This window comes from Rhagoletis zephyria, unplaced genomic scaffold (assembly GCF_001687245.7).
Source record: "Rhagoletis zephyria isolate East Lansing unplaced genomic scaffold, Rhagoletis_zephyria_1.1 Rzeph_scaffold_00303, whole genome shotgun sequence".
Classification (NCBI taxonomy): domain Eukaryota; kingdom Metazoa; phylum Arthropoda; class Insecta; order Diptera; family Tephritidae; genus Rhagoletis; species Rhagoletis zephyria.
Genome location: NW_016157387.1, coordinates 103513 through 116159, shown reverse-complemented (window position 1 = coordinate 116159; position 12647 = coordinate 103513). Strand labels below are relative to the sequence as shown.

General features: G+C 33.4%; 1 protein-coding gene across 1 annotated transcript in view; it reads right to left on the bottom strand.

The window, feature by feature from the left end:
* Nucleotides 1–12647, bottom strand: part of LOC108358839 (paired box protein Pax-6-like) — a 145214-nt gene that overhangs the window by 128629 nt on the left and 3938 nt on the right. Inside the window, exon 3 of the mRNA XM_017610335.1 lies at nt 7831–7913. Within this exon, the coding sequence (XP_017465824.1) occupies nt 7831–7913 (83 nt within the window). The remainder of the gene's footprint in view (nt 1–7830; nt 7914–12647) is intronic.

Here is a 12647-nt window from a genome sequence, read left to right as displayed (position 1 = left end):
CTCCTAAATACCTAAGTAAATAGTACTTGGGTATTTAGCAGCTCCTAAATACCTAAGTAAATAGTACTTGGGTATTTAGTAATCTCAAAATACTAAGTATTTGTGTATTTAGTACCCAAAGTGGTACTTTAAGTACAAAAGTATTTAGGTGTGCCCATCACTGCTTTGAGGGTTGACAGCTGTCGAATGGGCTGTCAATTTCTCTAAAAATAAGAAGAATTTCCCAAGAAGTAAACGTACTAGGTTTTAAGGCTCACTGTTCGCGAGTTCTATATTACATTTATACTATTTCAGTTGAAATCTGTCAAATCAACTGTCATTTTTAGTTGAGTAACAAAATATATTTGTTTAGCAAAATTACTGATTTATTGTATTAGATCGAACATATTTAACCTTCGGAGGACACACCTTTTTTATTTGACGTGAACGACACACTGGGGTAAATTGCACCCCAATTGAAATGTTGCTTTTAAAACACACAGCTTAAGCTTTTTTTTGCATATATTACGCTGGAAATATTTAGATAAAATAAATTTAAAATGAAATGTCTTATTGAATTTTTCAAAGGTACAAGATCATATAATTGCATGGTTAGCTTTTATTGACATAACGAAAAAGTTTATCAAAAATAGGCTTTGCACTGGGGTGTCTTACACCCCAGTGTGTCTTCTGAAGGTTAAAATGAATTTATGATCAAATTATGAATTAATAACAATAATTATATTTATAAATGGGGGATAGTTGGGCCGTCTGCTATATGTTCAGTATAAATAACTTTTTAAGATTTTGTTTTTATTTTATACCAAATTGGTGGTTTCCTAAACCAAAGTTTTCTCATTTTTAGTTAACGTTATTCAGGTTTGAATTTTGTAAATGAGAAATTAAAAAAAATATATATAAAACCTAGCAGATGGCCCCAACTATCACCAGTTCACGTATGTTCCAGCGTATACCAAACACCCTGTATTTACTAATATTACAGACAACAAACTAAAATAGAAATGACGAAAAATTTTTTACTCATCTCTGTCACTTTCAACAAAAACTGATGCGTTTTGAGTTGGTTCACGCAAAAGACTGATAACTTCTTCGGAAATGGCATCTGCTTTTCGAAGATGAGGTCGTCTCATACTGGATATAACAGGATCAGACGTTATAATTAACATGCGAAATAAATCTTCGTTAGATTCCTTCGTGGTCATTTTTCGAGTGTAAAGCTCGTGATACCATCTGAAGTCTTTGTTGCGAGCATCCTGGGCTTCCTCAGAAAAATGCCCTACTGGCAAAGGCATACCAAAGGCAATACCAAATGCCATGAAAATTTAGTAATTTTTTAAATTCTTGGACGCCATATTGGACACAGAAGAATGACAGATGTGTCCAGTAAGGAAGGGCGTAATATTCGGTAACGATAACTTCCGATAACAGCCTTCGAATTTGCCATGAATGCGAGCCTCTAAATAGCAAATTTCAAAAAAATTCAATGATTTATTTAAATCCCGAAGGCCATATTGGATTTTGAATTTTCTAAAACTAGTTTGAAATTTGTAATAAGCGAACCTAAGAACCTCAAAATGCCAAATTTCATGAAAAATCAGTATTTTTTTAATTCTTGGACGCTATATTGGATTCGTTATTTTCGGTTTTTGAAAATTGACTTCTGGTTTGTCAAGCCACATCTTATAAATAATATGATGCTATATATATGGAAAAATTACATTAATCCTTAGTATTTTATGTTATTTGGTCAAGTGTAATAAAAGTGGCCGCCAGTCCTTGGATTACTTTTTGGTAAAGGAATGAAGATCCTACTCTGCCCTACTCATTAGTTATACCGTTTTGAAGAAAATATTTCTTGAAAAATAAGCCGCGTTTTTAATCAAAATGGCCGCCGCTCTTTTTGGCGCGAGTATGCGCGGCTATTTTTTTACATAAATCCTTAAAGTAATCCTTATATGTTATTTGGAACAACTGCTAAAGTTGGTCAAGTGTAATAAAAGTGGCCGCCAGTCCTTAAAGGACCCTTTGCATTACTTTTTGATAATGGAATGAAGATCCTACTCGACCCTACAAATTAGTTATACCTTTTTAAAAAAAATATTTCTTGAACAATAATCCGTGTTATTAAGATATTCATAATTTGGGAACAAAATTTTATTATGTAATATTTCATATGAAATCATCATTTCCCATCTTTAAGAAGTAACACCAAACCAGCAATTACTGTTGTAATTTAAAGTTTCCATTAAAAAAAATTTTAAGAAAGCTATCAACTCATAACTGTTAGAACAAGCCACGATCGAACTCATTGAATTAAATGGATTCAACGGCTTGCTCAGCACATATTATTAAAAATACTAACCAGTTTTGAGTTCGCTAGACATTTCTGAATAAGAATGGCTTTACTCCAGTTAATTTATCACAGTTTAAAAATAGGCCTTTTCGGGTAAAACATGCCTTATCCGACCACTGTGCGGCGTATAAATTTCTGACCTTTTGTTAATAAGAGTTCTTGCGAACATTAAGCTTTCAATTGTTTCGACATTAAGCCTGTTCCTGTATTTTTCAGTTTCAGTTTATTAATCATTTTGCTTATATCTACATAAATTTCAAATATAATCACAATATTGCAAAGCATGTATATGTATAACGTACTAGATATAAGAAAAGATAGGACATTTTATATGTTATTTTTAATGAGATTCATCTCCGCGGTAAAATAGCTAATGCCAGCTTATACTCTGCCAAATTGCTAAACATACACCTTTCCAAAACATTTTTCTGGTCCATAATCAGTCCCTTGCTTTGGAAAATAAAAAAGTGATTCCGCAAAAAAAGGTTAAAGAGTAAAATAGACAACTTCTGTTCCACCTTGCTATACAAAATCTTGGTGCCACAGAAGTTATTGAACAANTTTTGAGTTCGCTAGACATTTCTGAATAAGAATGGCTTTACTCCAGTTAATTTATCACAGTTTAAAAATAGGCCTTTTCGGGTAAAACATGCCTTATCCGACCACTGTGCGGCGTATAAATTTCTGACCTTTTGTTAATAAGAGTTCTTGCGAACATTAAGCTTTCAATTGTTTCGACATTAAGCCTGTTCCTGTATTTTTCAGTTTCAGTTTATTAATCATTTTGCTTATATCTACATAAATTTCAAATATAATCACAATATTGCAAAGCATGTATATGTATAACGTACTAGATATAAGAAAAGATAGGACATTTTATATGTTATTTTTAATGAGATTCATCTCCGCGGTAAAATAGCTAATGCCAGCTTATACTCTGCCAAATTGCTAAACATACACCTTTCCAAAACATTTTTCTGGTCCATAATCAGTCCCTTGCTTTGGAAAATAAAAAAGTGATTCCGCAAAAAAAGGTTAAAGAGTAAAATAGACAACTTCTGTTCCACCTTGCTATACAAAATCTTGGTGCCACAGAAGTTATTGAACAAAAATTTTAAAACTTAATTATTTTGTAATATATTCTTAATGTGAATGGAAAAAAGTAAAAAAATCGGAGCATATTGTAGGTCAAATGGAGTAGGGAGTAGATTTTAAATTTAAAAGAGAAATCGGAGTAAATCTACTCCGATCGTAGCCGCTGGTTGCACTTTTATATGAACTTTTTCGCATTATTTACATACTTCCACACATATGTATCTAAACGAAAAAGCCTTTGCACCAATAAAGCTAAAATTTTAATGAAATAGTGGAAATAGAGAAGAAACTATCGATAGTCATAAAGACTTTCGATGGCGGCTACAACAATCGATACTAACAACCTAAAAACGACACTATCGATGGTACTATCAATAGTGCCATAGATAGTTTTCCAGCTCTACAATACAGCGATCTTCTATGAAAAATTTGTACAAATTATTTTTCGAGATTGGGATAAAGAAAAATATTTGGGTATTCACACAATTGGGATAGATTTGCACCAAATTTTGGGCAAATGACCATTCGTGTGGCATTCCCTTTAAACTTATATTTACACGGATGTTCTTAAAGAATGAACTATATTTTTACAAACAAACTAACCAAAATTCAATATCAACAAAAATATTTTAAAACTTATCAAAATTTGGTGCGGCTGTAATTTTTTCGACTTCTGCACATAAGTTTACTATGATTACTCGGCTGTGTTATCATAGTAGCTCAATGCCACGAAGTGCATTTTAAAATTTGCAGGCCTCATGCAATTATCGCGAATCATTGATTTGAAAGAACTAAAGTTCATCTCCACATCTACAGCTACTAAACTCCACTTCAAAGCTCGTTCGATTCGTCGTTATTTAACAATTAAGTAATAGGTTGTGGTGTTTTTTGTCGTGGTTTACTGTTATTCCACAGCAGTCAAATGTACGTTTTCCTCCAATTCTTCTAGTATTATAACCAAAAATTTTCGTTTTTTTTGGCCGAAATTACGATTTTTTAAAGGTAAAATGACGATTTTTCAGCAATATATAGCCCTGGATTTTCACGGAATTGTAACAATCGGCCTTAGGCATTTTAAATATTCGCAAATATTTGACTTACAAACAAAATACGGAAACTCACCACCACAGGCGAATCCATTTAAGGTGGCAGCACCGGCATAAAAGCAAAAAACTACACTAACCAATTATACCCCCAATGGCAACAAGAACAAAACAAACGTAAATAAACACATCATGACATCAGTACGAAAATCTAATTTCGCCTGTACATCACCTTATATGAATTCACCATGTCCTTCCTACGTAAGGTGAATAAAAACAATCAATCAGATGAAGGAACGATTTCCAGTGTTGTAAGACATAGAAGTATGAAAATGAAGAGATGACGTTAAAAAGGCAGAAAAAGTAAATATAATCAAAAAAGGCAAAAACAAAATTTATATTTTTAGTCAAGGAAGACATGAAACGTGTAAATCTGTAACTTGTTTACAGATACGACCCAATGCCTTAAAATCCTGATCCTGGCTATAAGTTTTGCGTTCGGTGTACACTACATTTTCTCACAGTTACAGTATCCAGTCCCTGGAGTCGAGATATTTAGAAACTCGGTATTTATTGGTTGATCTGGTTGAAAATAATATTGGGTATTAATTTTAAGATAAGAAATGCTTTTGAAAAAATTCAGGCGCTGGATATTTATAAACTCCGTATCTATTACTTTGGCGCTTTGCTTATGATCATGGCCGAAGAAAATAAGCAAAAAAAAATCCATTTTAAGCGCTTAGATAAGCACTAAAACATTGGTAAATATGCTTGCGAATTTTCTCCCAAAACAACAAAATTTAAGTGCAGTTCAATGTTTTGTTTTTTATTCAGTTTATTTCAAGGATAAAAAAAATAACAATGGGTATGCCCATGTGTGTTGCTTGATATTCTCAAATAAAAGAGATCTGCGCTGGTCGTTTTAATTTTTTTTAAATGTTCGTTATCCTCCACTTGGGATAAATTATTTTTATGCTCTTCAATAACACAATGCCTTCCCGTAGAGACTAAATATTGGTTTTAAATTCTTGTATCCAAGCAGAAATGTAATTGAAGTTACGGGATAATAAAAACCAAATCTGTTTTTATGTTATTATTTGTAAACATTTCTTTAGCTTGAGGAATAAAAGAAAACACAATGCCTTCCCGTAGAGACCAACCCTTGGTTTTGAATTTTTGTATCCAAGCAGAAATGCAATTAAAGTTACGGGTTAATAAAAACCAAATCTGTTTTTATTTTATTATTTGTAAACATATCTTTAGTTCTACAAATAAAAAGCCCAAGAAACGGTAAAGAAAAATGTGTTGAGCCAAATTTCCTTAAGCAGTACGAAGTTCTTAAGAAATTTGCTACGCTTTCTACAATGATTTGCTAAAGTTTGTTTGTGAAGGGTAAAAGGTAACCTTGTTTTCAACAGAAATATATGCCATCCATGTTCCATTATTTCATAAGGAAAAAGTGAGACAGCAGGCTGTAAAACGAAATAATAGCAATTTATTTCTTGACTCTTTACTTAAAAGGTCCGAACTTATCTTTATACAATGAAATAAGCAAAATAAGCATGATCGTTAAAATTAGGCTTGGAAACCCTGAATAAGCAAAATAAGCAACTCCAAGCAAAACCGTAAACTTTTCGGACCTGCTCATAATATACGAATTTACTGTTTACATGGCTAAATGAAAGATGAGGTTAAAAATGTAAAGTACAAAATTTTGTATGCGCCCTTTTCTCTCACGCCCGAATGCACTCTAAATGCGATCCGCTTGATCAAATTTGTCAGTGTGCCCGTTTTTGAAGCAGCAAGACATAAAGAAGCTAGTTCATGGATAAAGGGAACCTCGGCCATTCAGATATCCCAGACACATCAACGGACTACGGATGTATGAAGAAGAAACGTTTTTCATCTGGGATGCAGCACGGAGCGAGCTCTTAGATCTAAGAGTACAAACGAATCTTTATTTTTCGTGGCAGTCGGGAAGCCTGAAAAGCTTTCCGCTCACACATTGACAATGCGAATTCTCTTACTGAATGCTAATTAATATAGCTGCTTGGAAGCCCGGACATCGAAAGCAACGTATTTGCAAGGAAAGATTCGACCACATCTTAGTAAGAAGGCAGCACGGTAGGTACATACATACGTATATCAATGGTCCCATTTTAACGGTGTTTAAGTAAGAGAACGCACTTATCCGGGACCAATGTTGTAGTTACAAGATCATAGAAGAAGATTACGCACGCTTTAAGTGAAATATTTTTGCAGAGGTCTCACAGGTGGAAATAAGACTATCGGCAAAACTAATACCATCGAAAACGATTAGTATTACGTATGATATCACAGCGGTTTTATGCTTGGCCTATTTATGTATGAGGAAGGTTCTGCACTTCAGTCGTTTTAACCTTATACGTATAAGAATTTTTTACTTTACGAATCGTTCGTGGTTTTCAACACTATTTTTGCATGTCCAACGCAAAAGATTTAATCAGTCATTAGTACAATAAATAGCATCTTAGAATCAGCTAAGAACCCGCGTTGATTTAAAATTTTTTTGCAGACGGTGTTGCGCATCTTTTCCATATAAATTAAGCTCGAAAATGTTCCCAAAAAGGAATACCCGTTATGAATGTCTCGACCATATATTCATTTAACCATCTAAAAAATTAATTCGTATAGCATAAACCTAAATAACTCCTACTCCGGCGCGAACTATCAGCACCATTATTTGCAAAAGTATCTTTTACTTCGCAAGTAATATCCGGACATCATGAATTTGAGCCTTATCAGACCATAAATACGGGGTTCCTAAATATATCGGCCCCTGTGCCACCTAGCGAGTTATTTGGTAGCCTATGTTGAGACCAAATGCCTAAGAAATAACCCCTGGAAATTTTATTGATATCCATATCCATTTTATTGATATCCATACACGGTTTTTTCTTAACAGCGGTCGCCAGTCGGCAGCTAATGGCAGACATCCGATTGTATTTCTGCCTGAAAACAGCTTCTCATAAAAATACAATCGTTGTTCGGCGTAAAACTGGGCGTAAACTGTCCACTTTGTGTGATAACAGCAAGGCGCACGCCACAAATCAGAGGAGAAGCTCGGTCAAACACTAGCATATGTGTAAGCGCCAAACTATTATTATTATTATAAATAAACCAAAGAAATATGGCCGAAATGTCGTGCCATTAGTTTTTTGTCCAAGTCCGTATATCGCATCTCATCATACTAGCCTAATTAGTATTCAACACTCGGAAATAAATCAAACAGAAATGAGAATAAAAAGCAAGAACTCAAAAGTAGCCACTCAAAGTCAAAATAAAAATGAAAAGACAAACCTGAATACGTGCCTCGGGTAAACCAATTTTTTCTGCTAGCCTTTCGCGTGCAAATACATCTGGGTAGTGAGTCCGCTCGAATTCTGCAAAAATCAAAGAAATAAATATGCATATAGTACATATACATACATATATACATATGTGTAAGCAATTTTTACTTCTATCTTAAAAAGATACTTTAGAAAGTACACCATGTTCTAGAACCTCGTCGAATCTGTCAAATATGGCACACCCTTAAGCTCTAAAAATCTAGCCTAGGTAAGGTAAGGTTTAAAGGGCGTGTATAAAAAGTTCCATACTTCCACTTGCAGGCATGGTTTTCCATTGTGGTTGCCCTCTGTGAGTGAGTATCAGGAGAAGACACAATCCCAATTGTTCGATTATAAAGAGGAAAGAAAGACTAATCAAGGCATTAACCTGCTGATCCACTTGTTATCTCAAAATAAATTAAGGAGGACTAAGAGTTCAACCTTCGATAACACTATCAGACTGGGGAAGAAGCGTGACCCTTGGTATTTGAATCACCTCCAATACAGGCATCGATTCAGAAAGTGGTGAAATGGTTCCCCATCGTTTTCATTGCGGCAGCTTTTACAAAGGGAATTTGTTGGAGAATTAATGCAATAACTGTGTCCTGTCGTGGAGCTGATAAGAACTATTACTACAGGGCTGTTGAGGTAAAGAACATCTAGTCTCTTTCCTATCTAACTGATGCCATATTGACCTTGATACCTCACAATAATCTCTTTTGGTTCATAAGTCATTTGTAACGTTTATAGTTTATTCACCGATTTTTTCGATATGATCAGTGAACGGTGGTTATTGCATAGAGTTGTTGTCATCTCAGAGCGAGGTCCGCTACTGAATGGTTCCAAATTGATGTGGCATGGAAGTGTTTGCGCTTAAGAATAATAATGATAAAATATATTGCCTTTCTCCACCACAAAAGAAGCGCATACATATTAAGTTATCGATGATGCCCAAGAATGATAGAATACAAGATTGCGCCTATGAGGGAGGATTTTTGAGCGTAATTTTTGCGTGACGTCATCTTGGTGCAATTGCGAGAGAGAAATGCCAAAACGCATAGAAAAATATGTAAACAATAAGGGTATTCATACTATCCTCGTTAATGTATTAATTCGATATCTGGTAACTCGGTAACACTTTCAACTTCGAACGACCCTTATTCTTTTTCTGGTTAAAATTACTCTCGAATCAGCTGACGTAAAGTTCTTTTATTTATAAACATTTGTTAATTCCATGGTAGAAAGGTTTATTGAACTTTTGATAAAACGTATGCACTTTTCGCGGGAGAAAATTACTGTTACTCGTTAAGGTGGTAATGATATATTCGGTATGTACAGACTTGTAGGTGTATCTAATATCTCTTACCTCGGGTGGGGGTGATACAAGACAGACAACAAGTTTATTCTTAACAAATGAGAATTTATTTTAATTCTGACGTGATTTAATTTCTACAGCTCCTGATGTACTAAATGAAGTTTGTATGTATCTATATATTTACATGTATGATGTATGTTGTGATTATTTATTTAGGTGTGCATATCGATATTGCTGCATTTGCACTTAACATGTTTTTGTCAAGTGCGTATATTTATTTTTGTATCTGTAAATATGCCCTTTTATCTACATGAGATAAGGGACTAATGCATTGATCCTCTAAATATTTTATTGTTTCCATGTACATCTTTGCACTTGAGTATACAATCATTCTACGACTATAGGGGTATTCCCCAAATCTTGCAAAGCACGGATTGCATGGATTGCATAACTTGCAAACACACAACAAAATACATCGGAAACAACATTTCCTATCGCTGCAAGATATGCCAGATCGAAACCCAGGTATATATTTTGCAAAAAAGCATAGCAAGATAAATGCGACCCTGTACTAGTTGTTTTGTTGTTGCAATTGCTACATATTTCTCTCATTCCTCTCATCTCGCTCACTTCATTTTTTTTTTGCTGTCTCTTGTTATTGTATTTGATACATAATTTCGCTGCTTGCTACCCATGCATGCTTCAACTTTGCAATGTGGTGCTCTCGTACTCTTCGAAATTTGGAATAGTATTTTTGCATTTCGTGCAATCGGTGCATGGTGCGAGACTTCGAGAATACCCCTAAAGTCTTTAGTAGCATAAGGGGTGCTGTTGTGATCTTATCATGTGTGTGTATGTATTTTGTGTGTAAGTAATCTGAGAGTGCACTGCGATTTATGTGTTTTTATACTTATTAGACTGCATCGCTCCCCATACAAAGAAAAAGCGGTTCTATTTTTCCATTAGAATTATAATATCTATTATATTTTAACACGTCCACCAAAATATTTCCGAAAAATATTAAGATTTAAGTGAGCTGGACCGATTTGAAAATACATCCAAAAATGGAGTTTTTTATGAATAAAAATAGTTTCTTAAAGATGTTTTTTGAAAAAATCCCCTTAAATGACAAAATGGTTTAAGCTTAAAAAATTTACATAAAAATATTAAAAAAAAATAAATAAAAATTTCATTGGAAAGGCATTTTCTCACCCTTTTAATTTCTTTGCTAATAAGCTGATTCAAAGGATGAAAGAGAAAGATAGGCTGAACGAACATAATTCAAAGTTGAATTAAGATGTGTTGGTATTTGAAAAAAAAATGGGACACGAATGACTTTTTTTTGCATACAAATAAAAAGAGTGGGCAAATACCTTTCTACCAAGATCCCATAAGTCTAAATCAGAATAGTTTTGGCCCAGTTATTTAAGTTTTTCGTAAATCAATCTTTGAATAAAGTAAAAAAACAGCATCAAAAATCTCATTATTACGATTCCGTTGAAAAGATTTTTAAATATTTTTAAGCAGATTTTTTAAGCCTAATCTGTTTTGTCATATGAGGGGACTTTTTTCAAAAAGTTCTTTAAGAAACTATTCGTATTCATAAAAAACTCCATTTTTGGAGTTAATTTCAAATCGGTACAGCTCGCTTAAATCTTAATATTTTTCCGAAATATTTTGGTGGACGTCTTAAAATATAATACATTTTGTAATCCCGGCGGAAAAACCGCAACTTTTTTTGGTGATGCAGTCTAATATATATATATATATATATATATACTTTCACGAATATAAAATTTTATTAAACATTTTTGTAAACTTTTTGGGTGTGCATTTTTGTAGCCTATTCAATTTTAATATAATAGTGTGCAAGTTTGAATTAAAAGTCAACGGTAGTAGGCTACACGTAAAGTTGAATAGGTTACAAAACTGCATACCCAAAAGGTTTCTAAAAATTCTGCATTTTCGTGAACATTTCGTAAAGTTGTATGGCCTTATTCATAAAAAATAAAAAAGGTTTATAAACTAAAAAATGTCAATTTATTAAGCTCTTTAAACCTACTTTATTTTTTACGAATAAGGCCATTAAACTTTAACTTATTTGGTTTTTGTTATGCAACAGACTACACAAAATTTCAGTTTATTTTAAGTGATGGACAAAATTGAACGATAGTAAGGTTCATAAAATAGAAGGTTACGACATGGTACTGTCAAAAATTTGTTTTCCTCCAATGACGTAGTTGCGAATTGAGTTCTGATTGGCTGAAATATTTTAAGAAGATGGAGAGTACACAAAACGCAGAAAATATAGTTGCCGTATAGCATATTTTAGGAATCCTAATCAAATGGGGGTTTTTGATATAAAATCGTGACAAAGCTTATTATAACAACATAAAATGTTATAACTTCACGTGAAACTGGATTAACATAATAATATTCGTACAATAGTGACAAATGAAATGTAAATCGAATGCTTATTGAAATTTGCTGGTGATGTTATTCTTGAAAGTGAGCAAAATTGGCAAAATTTCGCTACCGAAATTGCAATTCATCATTAGGCATACGGTAAAACCTAAATTACCTTTTTCAGTGTAATTTTTGCAATCAAAATAGCGCACTTAAATTTTTAATAATTTAAATAAAATCAAATACGCAGAAAAAAGCACAAGCTTCAACGCAAATTGTCAAACGGTAAATATCAGGGTTACACATATTTGAAGAAAACTTGATGTATTTTTGACTAAAATAGTGTATTTTTATAAGATAATTTTTTAAAAATCTGGCAACTCCAAAAATTGAGCCATCTACGTCATCAAGATGGCGGCCATGGCTGATGTCGTAACCTAGTATTCTATGAACCTTGCATATAAGCAAAGAAAATTGGGTTGCCAATGGAAGAAAAAATTTAAAAAGTGTGTTTTTTAAAAAGTTTTCGATACTACGAGTACTTTGCAAAGTATCGAGTAAAACCACCAAATAAGGTATCGAGTATTAAAATACTCATTTGTATACCCTTAGTATAGATGCTCACTAGGGCTCTCGCATTGCTCTGTGAAAATCGTATTCTAGGGATCAAAATAAGAAACTTTGCCGAAGGAACCATACCTCTAAAACGAATTCTGATGTCCGCCAATTTGGGTCGAACTTTTGGGTAGGGGCAAATTTTGAAAAATCCCACTTTGACCCATTTAGAGTACTCCAATCGAGTCCAAATGTATGACCGACCCCCACTAACTTTGGACGGCCGATCCACCCATGCCAGTGGCACACCCCCTGGAACTCCCCTGGGGGGTTCCCCATACAATCATTTCAAAAAATCACCATTTTTGGCCTTTACATGAAAAAATCAGCTAAATGGCTATGTTTTTTCTTTATTTTTATTTATTTATTTATAATAATATTTATTATTTATTTATAATAATATCTATTTTTTCTCTTAAGAAATTTATTTAGTCAGAACATATGTAAATGAA